Consider the following 21,160-nt stretch of genomic DNA (forward strand, 5'->3'; position numbering starts at 1 on the left):
CCCCCCCCCTTTTTTTTTTTTTTTTTTTCCCAGGGTTTCACAACAAGTAAACACTCACATAGAACAAAACCAAAAGTTGTGACTAATTTCAGTGGCAGAGGCAGCCTTAAACATACATGGAAATGCAGCTTTGGTAAGCATCAGACAGAGGCAGCAGCACTGATTATTTGTGGTTAATAATGTATTTTGCCTGTATTTATAAAACAACTCATGAACTGGTTGAAAGTGTTCTTGTTAAAGAATGCTAAATTCAGGAAAAAAAAAAAATCGCTTAAAGAGAGGTCACACACTTTGTTTCAAAAACTCTCTTATTGATGGACACACCCAATCACCAAACCATAAGCATGCTGTTCTCTTACCTCACCAATGAACACAGAGAAGCGTGCCAAAATTTGCAGACTAAGTTTCCACAATCTGTGTGCTAATAATGGTAAAAACATTTGATCTGACCAGCACTTCAGAAGACTCATCCAGACCATGTGAGTAGCCAAAAGACAGTATGAGCTGCCAGCTAGAAACAATCAGAAAACAAAGGTCAAGTTACTAAGCACATTTTTAAAAGATGTAAGATCAGTGTAATTGCATTACCTGAGATTTTTCAAAAAAGTAAAAAAAAAATTCTTCCAAAGAGACACAATCTCAAAGATAGCAAAGAGGATTTATTAAGCACTGTCTGAAATAAACTATTGAAATGTAAGCTCCTCATTGCTTTAGACTTCAAATTCCACTAAGTCTTGCTGCAGCTATGCAAGCAAAAACAACAAATGAGAATTTGCCTGCAACAAAGGCAGGAACAGCTTGGCCAAATAATCCACTTCAGGAGATAACATTTCCAGGATAATTTTTGCCAGTCTTATGAAGTAGTTATATTGGACATGCTTGTCAGCCATAACAGTAATGCTCCCTTAACACTAAACTACTTCTCCTGTCACAGTTATGTCTGAGATATGTGCTAGAAGTATTTATTTAAAACACAGTAGCAATATCCAGTTTTAAACCAAATACCTTTAAAGCAGTTCACGCACTAACATTTTACAGCATACAATTAGAGGACTAAGGAATGTGTCTATAAGCTCCAGGCGAACACCTTGAAGTAGGAGGATTTATGCATTCCATGTCCATTAGGTTTTTTTTTTCTCCTTGCTTCCAAGCACGTGTGTGTATATATGTGTGTGTGTGTGTATATATATAAACACACACACACACACACATGTATTTAAGTGGCTCTTAGAAGCCTTCTTCATAAGTATTTACTCTATAAACTGAATTAAGTTTTTCTGATTGTAGTATACTTCTAATTAATATACCTGGTTTTCCCTTCCACTCTGGTCTTTCCTGTACATACTTCCTCATCTGCTCATAAATCAATGTATATTTTTGGAGCAGACACCAACACTAAAAACCACAGGATGCCTAAATGCTGCCAACAGACTGCCATTTTCGCCTTTACGTGGCCCTACAACATTTAAGAAAAATATGCCCGAATAACACAGCATAGCCTTTTGGTTGTCATTCAGAGGATGCCAAATGCCAATTTAGCTCCTACTTGCACTGAATATATTCCACAAATATGTTAATAGCTGCTGCCAAAAGGGGCGTTTTCAGTAAGTAAAGTGATCACTGAACAGTACTCTCATATTGCCTTCTCTATAAAAATGTATTATACTGTTTAATCAGTTCATCAGAAAACAGAAAGTTCATGTGAACCCAGAGGATGCATGTTACTAAATACTCACTAGACAGACAGTAACTACTGCTGCTTATACCACAGATTCCTTCACGATAGAGAAATTATTTTTTGCAATAAAAGTTTACCTGGTGCTTCCTCTAGCGTATCTGAAAGGGCTTCTTCTAAGGCCCCTGCTATTTCTCTGAATCTGAGAGACAGAAAAGTTTTGAATATTACAATTCAACAATTGCTTAAATGGATGCCTAAGCATTTTTTCCAATGTTAATTTCAATATTATTTCCATGTGCTATCAATGCACATACACAGATTTTAAACATGGAGTTATTTTTGTCCAACAAATTGGGATATAAACCAGACCAACATTGAAACACCTGAGAGAAAACCTTCGACATTTTACAGGCAAATACAAAGCTTATATTTTGGGAAATTATTAAAGTCATGGCTGCAAACATTATCAGAATGATAGCTCACAGAGCATCAAGTCCTCAGCTTTTTTGAGGAGTGCAGCTTTTTGTTACTGCTTTTAAACTAAAAGGGAACACATTGTCTCATACTTGGTTTAGTTGACCTTCCGATATGTCATGTGACCCTGGAGACTTCACCTTTCTACATGTTCGTTAATGAACAGTGGCATAAGGTTCTGCAAACAATTCTGTACCTGATAAAAATCAATAGTTCCTCACAGGATACCTTGACCTCTGTTTTTAAAAATTCACCCTTCACAAAAGTAAAAAAAAAATCCCACCTCTCCAGTTTTTCAGGTGTAACAGCAACGTTAATATTAAAACCTTTGATACTTTTCTGTATTTAAAACATATTTTATAAACAACATAGCATTTCCCTCATCTAAAAAGTGTCAAGCAAGAGTTGCAGAAAATTCTTCTTTCACCAGGTTTTCCCTCTAAATACTGAGACAAAGTTTCCCGGTAGAAAGCTCTACTGTCATTGGTTTCCCCTTTCTTGCTTTTATGTGCATCATAGTAACTCTGTAAGCCCTTCTATCAAACTTACTAATTATGAACCTGTAGGTCTCCTCTTAAAGTCTCTCAATTGCCATTTCCAGATCAGAACAGGGCCCTACCTAGCTTCTGTTGTTCAAATTCCTAATGGACTAGATGTTGTTTAGCAGCTAAACAAATCTTAGAAATAGTTGTTAAATCACTTCAAAACTTCATTCCTGCCTATGCACCAGTTCCACCAACAGAGCAGTGCCTTTAAGTCTTATGGTGAAAAGGATTAAAGAATGGAATTAGATTTTTACCAGTGACAGAATTTTTGCTGAATGTTTCTTACATATGAAAAAAATTTCCGCAATATGGGGTTCACTACAGTTCCACAATCACTTGTACTGACATAACTGAAGGAATGGTAAGGGAAAGAATTACAGGGGCTGTTTGTGCCAGCACCGCTACAGAAGAAATGCCTGTACATCCATCTGTTCTCAAAGGATCGTTTGTAAAGGCTTTAGTGAGGGCTGATTGTTCTGGGTAATTTCTGTGATTGAAAAAAGGAAAAAACCCAACAATCTTAACTATAAATGGCATAGTGTGAGAAAATACTTCAAAAAAAATCCTGTATGACTTAGGGATATTAACATACATCAAAGAAAACTCTTCCCTGACATATATAATGAACATGTTACATTATTTTCCACAGTTGCGCACTAAAGAATTCATGAGCACTTCTGAAAGTTATCAGATTATTCCAATATATAGGAATAAAATGGTGAAAGATGAACCAGCTGCTGTTATCCAAACATTTACTGAAACACTGCACTATTTAGATTTACAGTAATCTTAAAGGAAAATTATTCTTTTAAGTTTTTTTATCAGTCAGAGCTCAAAATACCTAACAGGAAAGAACATTTTTGAACCGAAAGAATAAAGCTCCATTTCAATTTTATGAGCAAGAGTATCAAAGTTTCATCAAGTGGTCACTTACTAGAAAAGCTGCACTTTCAAACAAAAGGGGCAGACTCACAGACCTATTAATGATATATATCTGTTGAAAAGTTCATAAAGGCTACAGTTCAATGGACACTTTTAGTCTGTGCACTCAGCACTGCGACTGTAGTGAGTACTCCTGCCCTTTCCCTTGGGCCAGTGCAAATATTTGTACAGTTAAGTGGTTTGGAGAAATTGATTGGAGTTGAACATCAGCCTTCTTCTGCCCAGGGTAACAGATCTTCATATCAATTCACTATACAGCTGCAGGAACAGATGTGCAAGCAAAAAACCAAACCAGGATGTCAGAGGCTGGGGTTTTTGTTTCACAAAACACAACGAACCAACAAAACACTAAGACCCTGCTCCCAGCTCCATGCTCCTGTCACTTATCTTTACATTAGCTCTAGCATTCAAAAGAATCCTGGATGGAATTTTTCAGCAGCAATGTAGATTTATCTGGTATCAAAGAAACTATATATATGTGGCTATGGTTGTACTGTTATTGCCAGTTATAGAACCACACAATAAGAAGAGGCCACTGAAGTGATTCAGGTTAAAAACAAACATCAGACTTCATCAACAGTTCCCTTTCTTGCTTGGAGGCTTACATGTAGACTACACTTTCTAAAAGTATGGGTTTACATTCTATTTTGTTCATTAGAATTACTAGAATTAAAATGGGTCTTTCTTGGGTGTCTCTGCTTTATTCTACCTGCAAGATCTTTAAAAGATAATACTACAGGTACACCAGACCTGCTGGAAAAGTAAGCTAAAACTCATTACTTAGCTCCTCAGGAAAAGGGAATAGTAGGGCAATCTTTGGGAAGACAACACTACAAGACCGAGCACTATACAAGAGTGCATCCTGTGAGATAAAAAGGATGTCAGAAACATGGCTACATCTGGAAAAGCTACAAGTTGTCAAGTCCTTTAATTCTGTATTTCTAAAAAGAAAGGCTTCTTCCCTCACAGTAAGTATTCCTCTGGATTTGTACTAGTAGCATCCTTCAACATACAGTTCAGTTCCAGGGATACCAGAGAACAAGAATTTGAAACATGATTTCAAGACTCATCTAGATCTGTTCCTGAAAGCCTTATGAGTAGCATATCAAATTCAGTGCAACAACACCACAGTACGCATTGAAGAGTAGCTGGCTGTGATTTTGCTACATCAGAAAGATCTATAAAACAGATAATTGACTTAGCAATTAAATTCTTAGTTTGACTTCTACTATGATTTGTTGAAAAGTGAAACTTTGAACAATGAGGAGGTCTGACCCTAAGCCAGATCATCTTGCTGTGACTCAACTCTACTTCTGAAGGAGTGAACAAAAAAATGCATACTAACCTTATTTGAAAATATACAGGCAAGTTCCATTTGTTGTTAAAGCTGTGGTAAGAGGGATGAGATCTTAACCGTTTCACGCTGGCCTGGGAGCCACACTGTCTTTCAAATTTCCGTACAAAATCCATACTAGTAGTGTACTTCTGCAGAAAAAAAATGAGCATTTTGATCACGCACAGGGTCCCAGCAAACAAGGAAGCCCACCACCCATTCAGCAGAACTCTTGTATCACACTACAGTTAACTCAAGGTTCACAATGGGCTGAATCACCTAATCGGACAAGGCTAAAATCCTGGATTGCAATGAAATGAAAACCAAATAACTAGTTAAGTGTTATTCTACCATTGGAAAACCTATTTCAGGACACTTCTAAAAAGCTATACGATTGTCCAAGTACCCTGAATAAGCAGAACTGATCTGAGAGATGCATCAGTGTTTCTAACCTAAGTCACTGGGGTGGAACAACAGTGCTTGCACAATACTAACAGAGTCAGCTGCAGGTATACAACAGAAGTAATCAGGAACAAAGCCTAGGAGTACCTATAACCAAACACACACAAGCATGAAAGCATGACTTTTTTCTGTTATACAGGACCTGTATCATAGGAATTTCTAGAACTACTTCCCTAAAAATGTTTTGCAAATACCAAATATTTGCAGAACTTTAAACAATTTCAGATAAAGTAACTTTATCCAGTGTATACTTCTAATAAGACATTTACAAATAGTATTAAGTTAGTTGCAAGCAAAGAGAAATTACATTAATCCTCAAATGCACTGTGGACTTACTCTCAACAGTAACTTATTAACACCCTGAAAATAATGAAGTAATAAATTAAATCATACACAAAGCAGAAAACCAAACACTCGAGCAAAAACGAGAAGCAAAATAGTGCATAAAAATGTTATTTCACACAAAACAGACCTTGCTAACCAAACACAAATGTTATATAAATCAATTTAAAAATCAAAAGACAGCTAAAGTTAAAATCTACCTCTGTGCAATAAAAACCTGTTTGGCTTATGTGCAAGTTTATTCTAAAAAAAAAACCCAAAACACAAAAAAAACCCAAAAAACAAAAAAACCCACACACACCCCCAAAAAAAACCACCACCCAAACCTGCCATAAAACCCATCATACATGTTCATTAAGCCATTGCTGAATTAATGAAATAAGCCTGACTGAATCTCAGTGCTTCTGACTTCATTTTAGAAAGAGCAGCAGCAGGGCTGTGGCAGCAAGGCTTTTACCACAATCCAGAGCACTACATGAGTGATGTGATTTTGCCTCCTATGAAGCAGTAAAACATTCTCAGAAGACCCTGAGTTGCTGCTTACAGGTTCTGCTCTCAGAAACTCATGCAACCACAGGACACACACTGACATGGGCATGCTTGTGTTGTGTATCTCAAGAAATTTCTAACTTTCTGTTAAAGGTATAACAATAGCATATTTTTTCTTGTGACACTGCAGTTTCAGTTATGTCAAGACAGTATTCTGGAATTGTACACAAAAACTCTTAGGTAACTACTTCTTTCCCAGCATGGCTGTATTTGTAACACAATGGAACCATAAAAGGTATGAGATTTAAATCCAGAGTGAATGACAGATTAGTGCTCTTTCAGGCCCTTTCTTACACGCTAAACCCAGCACTGTAAAGAGGCAAACAAGCCATTAATGCTCTGCTACCTTAAGAATCTTTAGTCAGAAATATAAGCCAAACACTCCAAAAAGACATATCACTTTCAAAATAGAAGACAATCCAACAGACATTTATCTAGTTATTGATAACATTATATCCAAGAGAGGGAATGAACTGCAAGATTGATATCCATTTCAGCTTCTAGGATTGGATTACTGACTGCACAAAGTTATCCAAGAGAAGCTAAAGCAGGAAACAAACCAGCAATTTTCAAACAGAGGAATCTACATTAAAACAATCTCAAGTGAATGTTTAGGGATAAAAGTAGTATTCTTTTCAAATACAGGTAAATCTACAAATCTGACTCAGAAATAAGGGCACCACAACCTGAAACAATTAAAAAAACTCCTCCACCTCTCACAAGTAAATAGTTAAAACATATACAGACACTGCCAGTCTGATTTTTACAATTTGAAAAAAAATTTTTTTCCATTCCCCTCCTCTACATCTAAAAACCTTCTAACAGATAATACTGCATATTCAAACTTTTCAACATTAAACCTATAAATGTATATGCAAACAAACCTGGAAAAAAAGACTTCTGCATTTCTATCAACCTAGAAAACAGATAGAAGATCACTGCCTAAAATCTACTGCATTACTTGGATTATTAGCAGTGCAGAAGCAATTTTAAAAGGTTTTCCTCCCTCCTCTTAATTCAGAACTATTAGACTTAGATAGACATAACAGCATTTTTACACTTGGTATTTCAGGTGTCAAGGCATCAACTTCTTATTGATTTTCAGATAAAATATTTTAATGATTTAGACTCTGAGTCACTTGAGTAGTCAAAAGCAGTCTGGAAAGTACTTTAGACTTACTACATGATTTACCTGAAAGACATGGAGGGGGTGTTGGGTTTTTATAGTAATTTTGTTTCAAAATAAACACAATGTCAGTGTTGGTCAGCTTAATATAAGACAACAGCCTTTTAAAAATAAGTAATTTAAACCAGCAAACCCAGCTCTTTTGAAGAGAAAATACATTCTGGTGTAAACCAAGAATGATAACAAATGACAAAAGCCCAGCACAGCTCACAATTTGCAGAGGAATATGTAAAAGCTTGAAGAGTGACTGAAACTTTATGGGAAACTAAATATTCTCACCAGGGTGGGGTGAGAATAGTGACCCTATAGGGTCATCTGCATGGCACTACCACAACTTTCTTTAACATCTATTTCATTTGCTTCTGATTCAGAGCCAGCCCTGCAAACATTCACTGTCATGCCTGTCTGCCTTCAATTATTCAATGTATCTGTATGAAAGTGATCTTAAATTCCAAGAAAAATGTATTTAGTAAAAACAATTTTACATGAACATAGGAAGAATTGTTTGCCTTATAAACCTCCACCAGCAATCTAACATTTCCCTAAGTCATCTGTCCTAATCTACCTACTATGCCTTCCTTTGGACAATTTATCACTGCCTGCCATCTCTCCATCTTGAAAATAAAAGGTTTCACACGAATTGTAAGTCAAGCTCCAAGAAAAATAAAAAAATCCAAATATTTCAGCAATCATGATTAAATACAGACAGACAGGACATGAAGCTCATATTTTCTCCTTGTGACATACTAATAAAGTACCATCAGAACCAATCTTCATACTAGACCAAGAAATCTGCTTCAACATTAGTAAAAGATGATGTTCTAGAGGCAGAGCAGCACTGCCAAGGATGAAAATACAAGGGTGACAAGTACCTTAAATTCATTTTATAATGTAAGCTTACTTCATAATTGGTTGCAACACTAGGGAAAAGACTTCTTTTATGTTCTAAACCTTATCACACTGCCTCCAAGTATTTTTGTTTCTTTTAATTGACTTGTATTTCTAATCACAACACAATCTGCAGCACTGAAAGAGAGCAAAAGCTCTTCACAAGCAAGTGAAGAATTTTTTTAACCTTCCCATAGTGCAAAACAAATTCACATGACTAAATGGCTTCCGATAATTTCTGTATGAACTTTCCTGAGAAACCTGTGGGGAGAATTAATTTCTGTGAAATCAAGTGATTTGAGATAACCTCCTCTTCCAAGCCATGCCACAACATGGATTTACAGAAAAGGAGCAGGGAAGAAAATGTTAGAGAACATGACTCATTCAATTCTTGTGTATGTCAAAGGAATCACAAACGGAAAAAAAATTAAAATGAATTACCTCATGAAACACATCTGGGTTTCCAGGGTTAAACAGTGATGGCAATTTCTCTTCTAAACCGCGTACTATTTCTGGCCACACTGAATTCACTAAGAAATCATATCCAGGAACAGTATCTGCTTTTTCACTGAAATAAAATTGCAATTATTCCATGGTTATATTTTACCACCAGGCTTCTAGTTGGAACTGGGGATGACTAAAAAGACCTGTACTGCATTAGACAAAATGTAATTAAATTTTTTTACACAGGTATGCTGATTCTCTTAAACTAGTCTTCCTCTGAGGTTTCTTATCTGATCCCACAGTCTCATCAAATACAAGGTATTTTTTATAACTCTCAAAGCGTTTCAAAATTTTAGCAGTTACATATTTTGCAAGTGTGTTCTGGAAAATGAGTACATTTCAGATGAGAACCTCTATTCTTACTTGAGTAATTCAAGTTTTAACAGCTCCAAACTTCAAAGAGGTACCAAATAGGAACAATGCAACTAATGCAATGAAAAGAACTTTTTCATAATTGTTCCAAGTTGTATTTGTACATGATATTGTGCTTCGAAGCAAAAGATTAAAAGGTACCTTGATTATGAAAATTTATAAATTGAGAAGAGATACAAGCATTTAACTTCAGTTCAGTACACCACACTACAAAGTAGAAACATTCCATTATTAAGAAGAAAGATTAAAACTTGCTGAGGAATTAAAAGAATTTAAATGTTAGTAAAACTCAGGAGTCATAAAAAGCTCAGCAATGGATGACTAATTAGAAAAGTCATTCTGCACTCCCTAAGGGCTACATCTGTAGTTCTGCTAATTACAGTGGACTAGTATATTAACCAGCCTGCAAAGAGATGAATAAATGGGATACAACTCAGTAGACCTGAATTATTTAAACTTCAAAACAAGCAATTTAATTGCATAAGGAATTAAGCACTTTTGGAGAAGACACTGGAAGCACAAATCAATTAAACCTGTAGTTCCAGTACATGCAATAACTCAGTCAAACCTCTGAGGATCATCCCCACTTCACTGATGTGCACTAACAACCCAGTTGAACATTTGAACTTACATGTTTTAATGCTTTATTATGCCCTTCTCCTTGGATGAAGTGTAAAATTGTATTTCATGGATTTAAAAAAAAACAAAGTATCTGACACACTGTATTATGAACAGTAGTCAATTCTACTAGTGAAATACAGGATTCTCTTCTCCTCTGAAGGTCTTGGCTGCAGCACTGAGAGCCTGTTCACTGACTTATTTTGAAAAACACAGACATGAGAGAGAACTCAAACTTGACTATAAATCTTCAGGAAGGGTCAGATAAGTCATTTGCAGATGGAAACTACTTATGCAAAGCGTTTCAAAAATACTTGCTGTAACTTTAATACAACTGAAAGAAGCCCCAAGATATTTACCTCGAAATAGCTCCCCCCGTTACTTCACGCAAGAGACGGCAGTGATGAGGAACAAACTCCAGCAGTCTATTGTACATAGCCTGAAGGCCATTAGGATGAGATTGAACATACTGTTCCACGATCACCTGCCAGAAAGAGTTCAATATTAAATGTCAGAAAAGTGAATATAAAATACAGTAATGCGAGACTCACAGTCTGCTCACTCAAAACTCCTAACACTATAACCTCAAATACTGGGATAGTCAGTTTATTACTTTTTTATATTAGAGTTTTCAAGCATAACTTGCCAGCTTTAATTATTACTTTCTTTAATGCAGCACTAACTGGCAAGACTGGCCCCAAAAATGGGAATGAGCTCCTTCCTTTTAAGTGTTAGACATGGTGTCTGGCTCCCCACTCCCTGCACACATTACTGTCACCTGAAGCAGTCCATGAAGTTAAACAGGTGACTGGCAAAAGCTAATCAAACCTCAGAATAAAGTAAAAAATTTCTTCTAAATGTAGAGGTTGTTGGTCCAGTCCCAAATGCAGGTAAGACAACAGCCAAGAATCTTCTGTGACAATGCTAAGTGTTTAACCTAACTAGTAAAGCAGTTTGTCATGACAGTCCCTCATATTCAGTGAAGAGGGATAATCTCTGGCATAAAGACAGATAGTAGTCGGAAAATACAGGATAAGAACAATAGCTTATATTTCTTGATATTCTTCCACCTCTCTGAACACTTTTGCCTCTTGCTACATAAACAAGTGGAACAGTGCAGAAGTGGAGAAAGAGTAGATACTGAAAAAACTGAGAGGGGAACACCACCTGTGCCCCACTGCAGCAGTTGCTACAGCATTAGCAAGCACCCTAAGGAAGTTTGCCCTTAAGAGGAGACATTACCACCTTTCAACTCCCCCTCCCATACAAAAGCCAGGACCTGGCTTTGCTTTGTAAATCTGTATGAATACAAAGTAAAGTTTTCCTTCCCAACAGCAGAAAAGAAACATCTTACTGACAATGACATACAGCTCAGGCGTTATCAGCCATCTTATTCTTTCACAAGGAAGGGAAAGGTAACAATTCTATCTCTTGGCTGCTGAAGCCATTACTGAGTGAAAGAAAGGTAATTTCTTTTCCCTATCTTGATTTAGCAGAACAACTACTTCAGCAAAAGTTATACAGATTAACTCTTCACCTGCCTTGGTTTGGAACACCGTGCCAAACGGCCACTAAATTTAAAAAGGAAGCAAATACCTTAAGGTCACTTCTTCATTTACATTCAGAAAGGCACATCAGTGTAAGAAAAAGCAACTGCATTATTGCCTACAGAAACACATTCAATATTTTTAGAAACAATGTTCACATTGCTTTTATGGGTTTTAATAAAAAATGTTAATTCTATACTATAAGAAGTCTCATTTCTTTGTAAAATATCAGTAGAGAATGAACTGCTTTAAATATCGTGAAAGCAGAAAAAGTACCTCACATCCTAACATGCTTCTCACGGTTTACTGAGCACAGAGATTATTAAATATTATAATATAAATAAATCTTCCCCCAGCAAAGGGAAAGATACATCAATAACATAACTTGGGACTCAAAGCCACTGAAACATGCTATGAATTAGGGGCAATGATGAGGGGAAGATCTATTCTGCCTTCTCTGAACACATGCAAATTCAAGCAAGTGTGTATTTGCAATCACTAAGGCAGTTGTTCTACTTTACAGTTTTTCCCTCCCACAGGAGCAGGAAAATTAATCCTGCTGAAAGATTCGTAATGCTAGTTTTAGAACACCTTTATAACCCTGGTGCTGGCCCAGTTTAACAACTTCTTTAAGGACAGTGAATTTAATGTATTTATGAAATACTCTGACAACCTAGTAAAAGCCAGGGAAACTTCCTCCAACAGGGCAGTCAGTTAGCACTAGTAACTACACTGCACAAGGGCAGTGATTCAGATCTCAGTAGGGAACAAATAACCTCTGAAATTATATGGAATCGTTACCTGACTTGGACATAATTCCCAACACACTGATGAAAACACTCAAAAGAAGTCTTGGTATTATAGCAACATCACTTCAACACACTCAAAAACTTAGAAAACCTGTATTATCAATTATTATCAATAAAAAATTAATTTTTAGATTTTTACTTGAAGCTTGAAACCAGAGTTACCAGAGTATAATTGTAGGCCCTTAAATATGTTTTTAGTGCAGGTATGCTGACATACAAGAAAAATTGAACACACCTGTCTGACTTGGTGACTCTTACACTATTGTAGCAGGTTACTGTCTGAGAGGTTGTTTTGAAGGAATTACACTATCATCAGCCACAACAAAAAGAAAAGAAGTAGTGCAGACTAGTCACCAACTGTTCAGGCCAGTAAAAACGGTAAGAACAACCTGTGCAACATGAAGATGAGGATCAAGTTTCAAAGTCAGGAGAATCAGAATTCCATGAATTTCAGAAAATTCAATCAGTACTTTGTGATTTGTGCAACTTGGTATTGTAAACTGATGGCCTACTAAAATCAGTTTCTCATGAGCTGAAAAACTGGCCATCTGACACGTTTTTCCCACCAGAAAACAGCAAAATGCTTCGCTAACAAACCCTTGTTCCTGCTCTTGCTGATGTCCTGGTACAGCTGGGAACTGCAGAAAAAGCTTCTCCATACAACGACAAGAAAAGAACATTGCACTATTTTTCTGCCTTTGCCTGGTACTGAGCCAGCCATAGGGAAATGCAAACCCCAGATCTGATCCAATTCCCACAGATGCACCCTGATCCAGAATAAACTGGATTTTACTCATCATATTCTTCGTTTAAGGTTTGGTTTTTTGGATTCCTCGCCTCAAGAAAAATGTAGGTAAGAGAAAGAATCCCAACTGGATATAACCTGAAACTGGTGACAGGCAGATAAAGAATTCCTCCACCCTTTTTCCTTAAATATCAAGAACAAACAAACTGACACTGTGCTGGGGCTCAGTTCTCCTGCTCTCTACACAAAGGCATTCTGAAGCTGCTCACAAAAGCCAGAGGTTAACAGGAAAAATAAGCATGTTCACAAATCAATTCATTTTCTTGGGACTCTTAATTTTATCTTACCTCATCTATGTAAGGTTTTACAAGCACTTGACCAACTAATGCCTCTGCATCTCGTGTTTTGTCAATTGTTGCATAAGTGCGAAGACAATGACGTATTATGTCAACGTCTGAAGTCTGAAGGCCTTCCAAGAGCAGCCCTTCCAGGGACTGCTGCAACATAGCTGTTATTCCAGCTATACGCTGTGAAGAGAAACAAAACATAGCAATAAAAACCCATCATTGCTGAAGTAAATTCTTCCATAAATACCTAGCTCAGCTTTCCATTTTCCTTTGAAAGGTGCACAAGTTTCGACAACTGTCAGCATTAAATGAACATTAACACAACCTTAATGGATTACAGATGCTATTTAACACCGTATTTATTATAATAAGGTTAAAAGACATTTATTTTCCTCTATATGTTGTAGGTTACATGGTAACTTATTTAATGTCCCCTTTATTCTGAAAAAATAGGTCAATAATTGTTCCTTGTTCACCTGAAACACTATGTGTGATAATACAGATAATACACAAAAGCTCTGCAGTAAGTCATCAGGGGTAACAATCGTGGCATTTATCCCTCACTGTCAAAAACCAAAATGACAGTGTGTTCTCAGCAACACTTGTCAAATTACTGCAAACCAAAGACACTGAGTGACACTGACAAAAAAAAGACATGTCATTAGACTCCTGACTTCTGCCAAACAGCTGCTTCAGTCAACATACATGCTCCCTTTTGCTAACATTTTTTCCTGATCTCTCCTCCTACATCTCTTCCGCTAGATCCAACTCATTGCCACACTACATGCACATATACACCTGGCCCAAGATGGTCCCTTAAAACTCTGTATTTGAAGCAAGTTCAGAAACACATTAATGTAGTCACAGTTGAACTACCAATTTAACCAGTCAAATTTCTTCTCTGCCCTTCTGCATGCTGTACTGTGTCTGTCCATCCTAAAATGATTCCACAGAATCTATTCTGAACATCCAAAGTCAGTACTCCAACTGCTGACAAGTCAATCCTACAATCTGATGACCCTTAGCAACAACAGGTACAGAAGTCCTGGCAAGCATCATTAAGGAAGCCACACAACAAAGTAACAAAGGTTCTCCCATCATGACTACTTACTCTGTTGCTCACGCTTACTCCTGTTATTATCCATGTTTGATAACTCAGTGGCCAAAACAGTCTTGTAAACTGTCCATGAATCAACATGGTACCATGGAAGTCTTGAGCTGAAACTCATGTATATTTTGACAATAGGCATATACATAGTGAAAAACTGGGACTATCAACTATCTCAGTAGCTCAAAAGCCATCAAGGATGACAGCTCCATGCTCATCAGATTAAAGCATCAGCCCATCTCCTTATTCATAATCACAGAATCATCTAGGTTGGAAAACACCTGGAAGACCACCTAGTCCAACCATTAACCTAACACTGACAGTTCCCAAATACACCATATCCCTCAGCTCTATGTCAACCCAACCCTTAATCACCTCCAGGGATGGGGACTTCACCACCTCCCTGGGCAGCCCATTCCAATGCCTAACAACCCCTTCTGAAAAGAAATGCTTCCTAATATCCAGTCTAAACCTTCCCTGGTGCAACTTGAGGCCATTCCCTCTTGTCCTATCATTTGTTACCTGGTTCAAGAGACTCATCCCCAGCTCTGCAACCTCCTTTCAGGGAGCTGTAGAGGGCGATAAGGTCTCCCCTCAGCCTCCTCTTCTCCAGACTAAATACCCCCAGTTCCCTCAGCCACTCCTCGTACAACCTGTGCTCCAGACCCTGCACCAGCTTCGTTGCCCATCTCTGGACACGCTCGAGTCATCAATGTCCTTTTTGTAGTGAGGGGCCCAAAACTGAACACAGGAATCGAGGTGCGGCCTCACTAGTGTCAAGTACAGGGGTCAGATCCCTTCCCTGTCCCTGCTGGCCACGCTATTGCTGACACAAGCCAGGATACCTTTAAGCACCAGTCTTTGTTTGTTCCCTCTCTCCAATGAATGGATAGAAGAAAAAACCCCACCAAAACATCAATTCATCTTTTACAGTAGATAGTTCTTACAAACAGGACATTAGGCAGATGAGTATACCAGACTGAATAGCCAGTGAGGCAACAAATTTCACCAGAAGACAAACTTGTGTATGTTCAAACCAGTCACTCTGTAGGCACAATTCATTGCTATTTTGGTCTGTATGCTAAGCTAAGAAAACCAACATAAAGCTCTAGAACTAGGCCTCAATATCATCAAGCAGATAAAATGCAAGATACATTAGGCTGACAAAAAAGTCTGTGTATCCTACTCTTAGTCTAAGTAATTTATCCCAAAGAAGTTAGCAAACAAAGCATAAACCCTCAGAAGCAGCAATACTTCTAGACAACTGATAAAAACTACCTCTTGAAACCTGTTTTCCCCCAACCTGGGTTCAGCTGGGACAGAGTTAATTTTCACAAGAACCTAGGAGGGGGCACAGCCAGAATAGTGGACCTAAATTAGCCAAGGGGCTATTTGATGCCATATGGCATCATGCTCAGTATGGAACTGGGGGAGCTGGCCAAGGAGGGATCATGGCTTGGGAAAGGCTGAATGTCAGGTTCTGGGTGGTGAGCAACTGCACTGTGCATCACTCTTTTTATATATTCTCTTATTAGTATTATTGTTATTACTGTTCCTTCTTTCCTTGTGTTGTCCTATTAAACTGTCCTTAACCCATAACATTTTACTTTCTTCCGTTTTTCCTCCCCAACCTACTGGGGGCAGGGGGAGGAGTGTGTGAGCGGCCACGTGGTGGTTTGTTGCTGGCTGGGCTTACACCATGATACCCCCATAAATTAATTCAATAAAACTCTGCCAAAACAGGCATCTGTCTTCCAATTATATTGGTTTTGCTTGATCCTATAAGTGATAAACCAGGTATTATCCAATACTTACCGGTCTCACTTTGTCCAAAAGGGGCATTCCTTTGCTTTGTAATGCATGAAACTGTAGTTGATTAAATTCTGTGGCAATTCTCTCTAAAACCTGTCCAGTTAAAAGTGGGCTAGAAAAGAGATGATACAAAATGAGAACACACAGTCAGATCCTTTCAAATCAACTCACTTTCATCTGCAGCAGATAGCTATTGCTCTCTCCTAGTTTTTATGGTTTAATCTAAATACTTGGAATTCTGATAGGTACTACTGCAATTACTGCAATCATGCAATAATAATCTGGAACAGACTACATGATTAGAGTTGTTTTGGAGCTACTAGGATATGAAGTGGGTGAAGCAGAAGCTGAGAGGAACATAAGATCTTGCCTCAGCAGTATGAAGCACTGTTTTCTATATGGCAGCAGTTCATTGTCACGTGAAAAGCCAGTCTTACAGAGCTCAGAAACTGCAGTAAGTGCTCTTCACCATCCAGATTTGTTGCTTGTTTCCCCTTTCTGTCATGTGGTAAAACTAATGACAGCTATATCTAAAGAAACAGTCCTACCCTTCTCAGGTCTACAATCACAATAATTAGCCAAATTTTCAGCCACTCAAGTACAATCTTGCCTCCAAACAGAAATCTGCAAAGTGTCTCACCCTGACTAAAAAACATCTTCATATTCATTGTCCCTCTAAGTAGCAAACTATTCTTCTGTCTACCTCCCCCAACTCACTACCATGTGATCCAGCATGCTAAACTGAAGAGACAGTCTCATGTTCAAACAGGTTGACTTAAGTTGTGTTTGGATCCCAGCCAACTATTTCAAGCTCATGGCTGGTACCTCACATCCAAAACTGGCTGAAAGACATGTTCCATTCCTCAACAAACACAAAGGGAGAGGACATTTTCCATGAATTTGTTAAAAAACAAAACTTGGGAGTCTGAGAGGAATTTGTCACAAACCTTCTTTGTACCAGAAGCATGACATGTGTGGCTTGCCTGCCTTTGACTAGTCTTGCAGCAGTCCTTTTAGTTATATATAAGCAGGGAAAACAAGAAAGGCTATTTCTCATTTTACTTCCAAATGATATTGGACTAAACTGTACTGTAGAGAGTATTATAGACATGACAGGATTAGTGACTTCCAAGGGAAAAAAAAAAAAAAAGACTACATGCAAACTTCAAAAAGCATGTTTACTGCGAGCACTACAAGTAATTCAGAACTCTGGAGGCTGAGTTACATATTCTGTGAATAACCAGTTTACAGAAGACTAAAACTGAGAAAATACTAAAATAAGTCACTTAGTCCATCAGTTACATTTCTAAAGATATATTCTAATGCTTGCAAATTCATCTACAACAATACCATGAAATTAAGTTAGTCCCATCAATTACAAATAAAATTGAACATTACAGATTTTTTTACCTGTTTCCTTCTAATGAAGACAATTCTTTAGTGCCTTGGGAATGTAAAATCTTCTCAATTTTCTCAACAGACTGAATAACATGAATAAGTCTCAGGACACACATCTGTAATTAAGAAAGATTTTTTTCATGCCTGACCCCAATCCCAATTTATATTACCTAATGACCCTGAAGACATTTTGGATATTTTTTTTTTTAGTTTTTTAGGTTTTTGTTTGGATTTTTTTTGCTGGTGGAAGTTTTCTCCCTCCATCTTAATACTTGAGTCATGTCTCAGTTGAAGTATTGCTCACATAAGTCAATAAAACCCCACAAACAATGTTTGTCATGGATGTAGGAGAGCTCTTCTTATCCCTGCTTTTCTTCCAAGTTAAGTACAAAAACAAATGTTAGTGTGTGTCCCCTCATATAAAAATTTAACTTATATTTCAATCACATTCATAATAAGCAAGTTTATATATTATTACAAACAGAAACAAGATTAACTATAATTTTTAAAATCCAACAAAATCAAACATATGTTTTTGGCAAGTAAAGTAAAATAAAGATTTATGATCAACTAGACACTGTGAAAAATGAAGTCTGTTGAACAAAATGTCAGTAATTATTTTTACAAGTATAAAATCCTGCAGTGTGCATCCAGACAGCCTAGAACTTTTAAAATTTCATTTTCTCTAGGTTAATGTCAAAACCAATGCCATCCTAAGGAGGATCTTTTCAAGGTGATAATTTATTTGTTGGTACCTTTTTTCTTCTAATATCTTCTTGTTTAGTCATCCGGTCATCTACGGCCTGAATCCCTTCACTGACACATGATTTAAGACTCTGTGAGAGAGAAAGTCAGTATATAATGTTGACTTCACACTTAAGGTTTAAAAAAATCCTTAACTCAAAAATCTAAACTAAAAACAGAAGACAGATTAATAAGAATATAGGACTACTAAAAGCTACAGTACAACTGCCCTCTAAGTGAAAAAAGCCAGAAATAAGACCAAACAATTGAAAGTACAACCTGCTCCTTAAGTACTGCCACCACAAGTATCATTATTTTGACCAGAAGTGCTCTTTTAGTACCTTACAGAGAATAAACCACCTCTCACTCAGAAACAGGCAATAAAACCAATATAATGTCTGGAGATTGAAGTTATAAATCAGATTTAAGTAGCAGTTTTCACTTAATAAGTATTTATCCATGCTAACTGAACCTATTTTCTGGTTTAGACATCAAGGCTGTGATATTTTGAAGGCACATTTATGCAGCAAACATCCCTCTGATCTGGCTACCGAGATGACCAAAAATTGTCCTTTGCTAAATACCAAGTCACTGTGGAAGAGCCAGGATAAGACCCACCTTCAAGAGGGTGATCTTTTATGCTTAGACCACAGGACTGAGAAGAAAAGTCCTTAATGGGACTGCATTGCATATAAGTTATTTACTATCATCTTTAACTTACTCAAATATCGAAACAGTTTCAATATTTCACCATAAACTTGTCTTGCAAGAGTCTATTAATTTATAATGTTTAAGGAATCCTTTAGCTCTTAGTTGAAAGGCACTACAGAAAATGTAAATTTACTACTACTACAGCTGCTTGAAAACAAAATGCCTCTCCTCCTACCATTCTGTCATTTTTCAAAGAGAAGTTTATGATAATTATTAATATGAGTAAAAGACATTCTGTACATAATATAAAAGTAAGCTGAAGTTTACCAAGCTATGTATAACAATTGTTTAGAGCATACCATAACTTCTTCCCTTAACTGTCCCAAGGGTACTGAAAGCTGATTAAGAGCCTTGTCCATGCCAACCTAAAGAAATTACCATAAAAACATTTATGACTCTTTAGGTAAATTCATACGTGAATTACTGACAACGTCTATCATTTTACAGATATTAAAAGAGAACTGAGAAAAGATACTTCCCTTCACAGTCTCCAGTTTTAAACACAATGCATAAATATGTTACCTCAAATACAGGCATAAAGGTATCAGACTGCTTGTCACACAAAGCCAAAGATTAAAGAAAATTTCAATCTATGGACATTTTTCTTCCCATAAAAATGTTAAAACTCAGTCTTTGAACCTGGCTAAATTGGAGTGAAAGAGCAGGAGACACAGTGGACAAGATATTTTAATATGAAAATTATTACAATTTTCAGTCAAGTAGGTTGGGGGTTTTTTTACAATATATTGACTATTGTATAGCAAATTTTAAAAGTCCTAAAAGAATCCTTCAGAATGACATTATTTGTATCATTGTTATTAATTTTAATGATTTATTTCCTTCAATTTTAAGCTACTGGCAGTTTGAAAAAAAGTTTGCCTTAAGTCTAACTTCCTAACGAATTAGTTTTTCTAGACAAAAAGCATACATCAAAAGCACTTATTACAGGCCAACAGCAATTCTGTACAGTAACTAAACTCTACTGAAACGGTCTTTCAGTTTCTCTCACTGCAAGGGGTTCGTTTGTTCAGTTTGGTATCTTAAATCTTAACAATGCCAAAATACAAGCCATACACTTCTCATATGAAAAATAAAAATCTCACTAAACCACATCAGGTCTGAATTACACAGTACAACTTAGTAACACTTACTAGATTTGTTGAGAGATTAACAAAATCTGCATAGTCCTTATTTATGAGTTCTACCATAGCAGTTTTAAGGAGTTTATAATAGAGCTCCAGATCCTCTCTGAGCTCTTCCAACTGCACACGTTTCCTGCAGTCTGACACAAAGTGATCAACATCAAAATCTGGCTGGAAATGAAACAGGAAAGAAAGACGGATGTAAGTAAAAAGTTCAAAACAGGAACACACCCTTCCCCACGCCCAAAATAAGGTATTCCATATGCCAGTGAGCTGAGCAAACTAAGGCTACTTAACAGAGTAGTTTCTAATGTTCCAAAGTCTTGGTCTTCAATCTCGAAAGCACAGTGTCTTAAGTCAGAGTACCTAAAAGACTAGCTCTCCAAAATACAGGGATTTATACTGCCTGTATACAGTTTAAAAAACCCAACCAAACAAAAGTCGAAATACAGTATTAAGAACTACTTTAAGCTCTCCAAGCAATGAGGCCTGAATGCTGGTTATCAGTCTATCGGCAACTTGGCTTCAAAGCACGCCGAGCAGGATTTGGAGGGGGAACGCCACGGACCTGCCCGAGGTGAGCTGCAGCACTTGGCCCCAGCCGGGTCAGGGCCACTCGGATCACCCGGTTGCAAACCTCTCGGTTTCTCTCTCCTGGGAAGAGAGAGAAACTCTCCCACCCACCCCTCCGCCCCACCGCCCAGACTCCATGTCAGTCTCGCCAGACCCGGACGCAACTCCCGCTTGGGTACAACCGCAGGGTGCAAGCCGCCCGGCTTTACGACCGGCCCAGATCCCCCTTTCAGTGACACGCTCAGCGCTTCGCCGGGGACCTCAGCCCAGATTAAAACCCGCGGCGGTGCTGACGACCCCGACCAAGGCCTCGGGCCCCTCTCACCCCCCG

At 37.5% G+C, this 21,160-nt stretch overlaps 1 protein-coding gene across 1 annotated transcript in view; it reads right to left on the bottom strand.

Annotated features, from left to right (window-relative positions):
- Positions 1-21,160, bottom strand: part of COG2 (component of oligomeric golgi complex 2) — a 45,933-nt gene that overhangs the window by 11,321 nt on the left and 13,452 nt on the right. The window contains exons 3-14 of the mRNA XM_026844575.1: positions 20,825-20,910; positions 20,266-20,427; positions 19,414-19,479; positions 18,415-18,495; positions 17,672-17,775; positions 16,265-16,373; positions 13,342-13,521; positions 10,253-10,377; positions 8,841-8,967; positions 4,985-5,124; positions 1,816-1,877; positions 360-511 (exon numbers count right to left, since the gene is read on the bottom strand). Of these exons, the coding sequence (XP_026700376.1) occupies positions 360-511; positions 1,816-1,877; positions 4,985-5,124; positions 8,841-8,967; positions 10,253-10,377; positions 13,342-13,521; positions 16,265-16,373; positions 17,672-17,775; positions 18,415-18,495; positions 19,414-19,479; positions 20,266-20,427; positions 20,825-20,910 (1,394 nt within the window). The remainder of the gene's footprint in view (positions 1-359; positions 512-1,815; positions 1,878-4,984; positions 5,125-8,840; positions 8,968-10,252; positions 10,378-13,341; positions 13,522-16,264; positions 16,374-17,671; positions 17,776-18,414; positions 18,496-19,413; positions 19,480-20,265; positions 20,428-20,824; positions 20,911-21,160) is intronic.

This window comes from Athene cunicularia (genome assembly GCF_003259725.1).
Source record: "Athene cunicularia isolate RWA chromosome 3 unlocalized genomic scaffold, athCun1 chr3_part1, whole genome shotgun sequence".
In the NCBI taxonomy this organism is placed as follows: domain Eukaryota; kingdom Metazoa; phylum Chordata; class Aves; order Strigiformes; family Strigidae; genus Athene; species Athene cunicularia.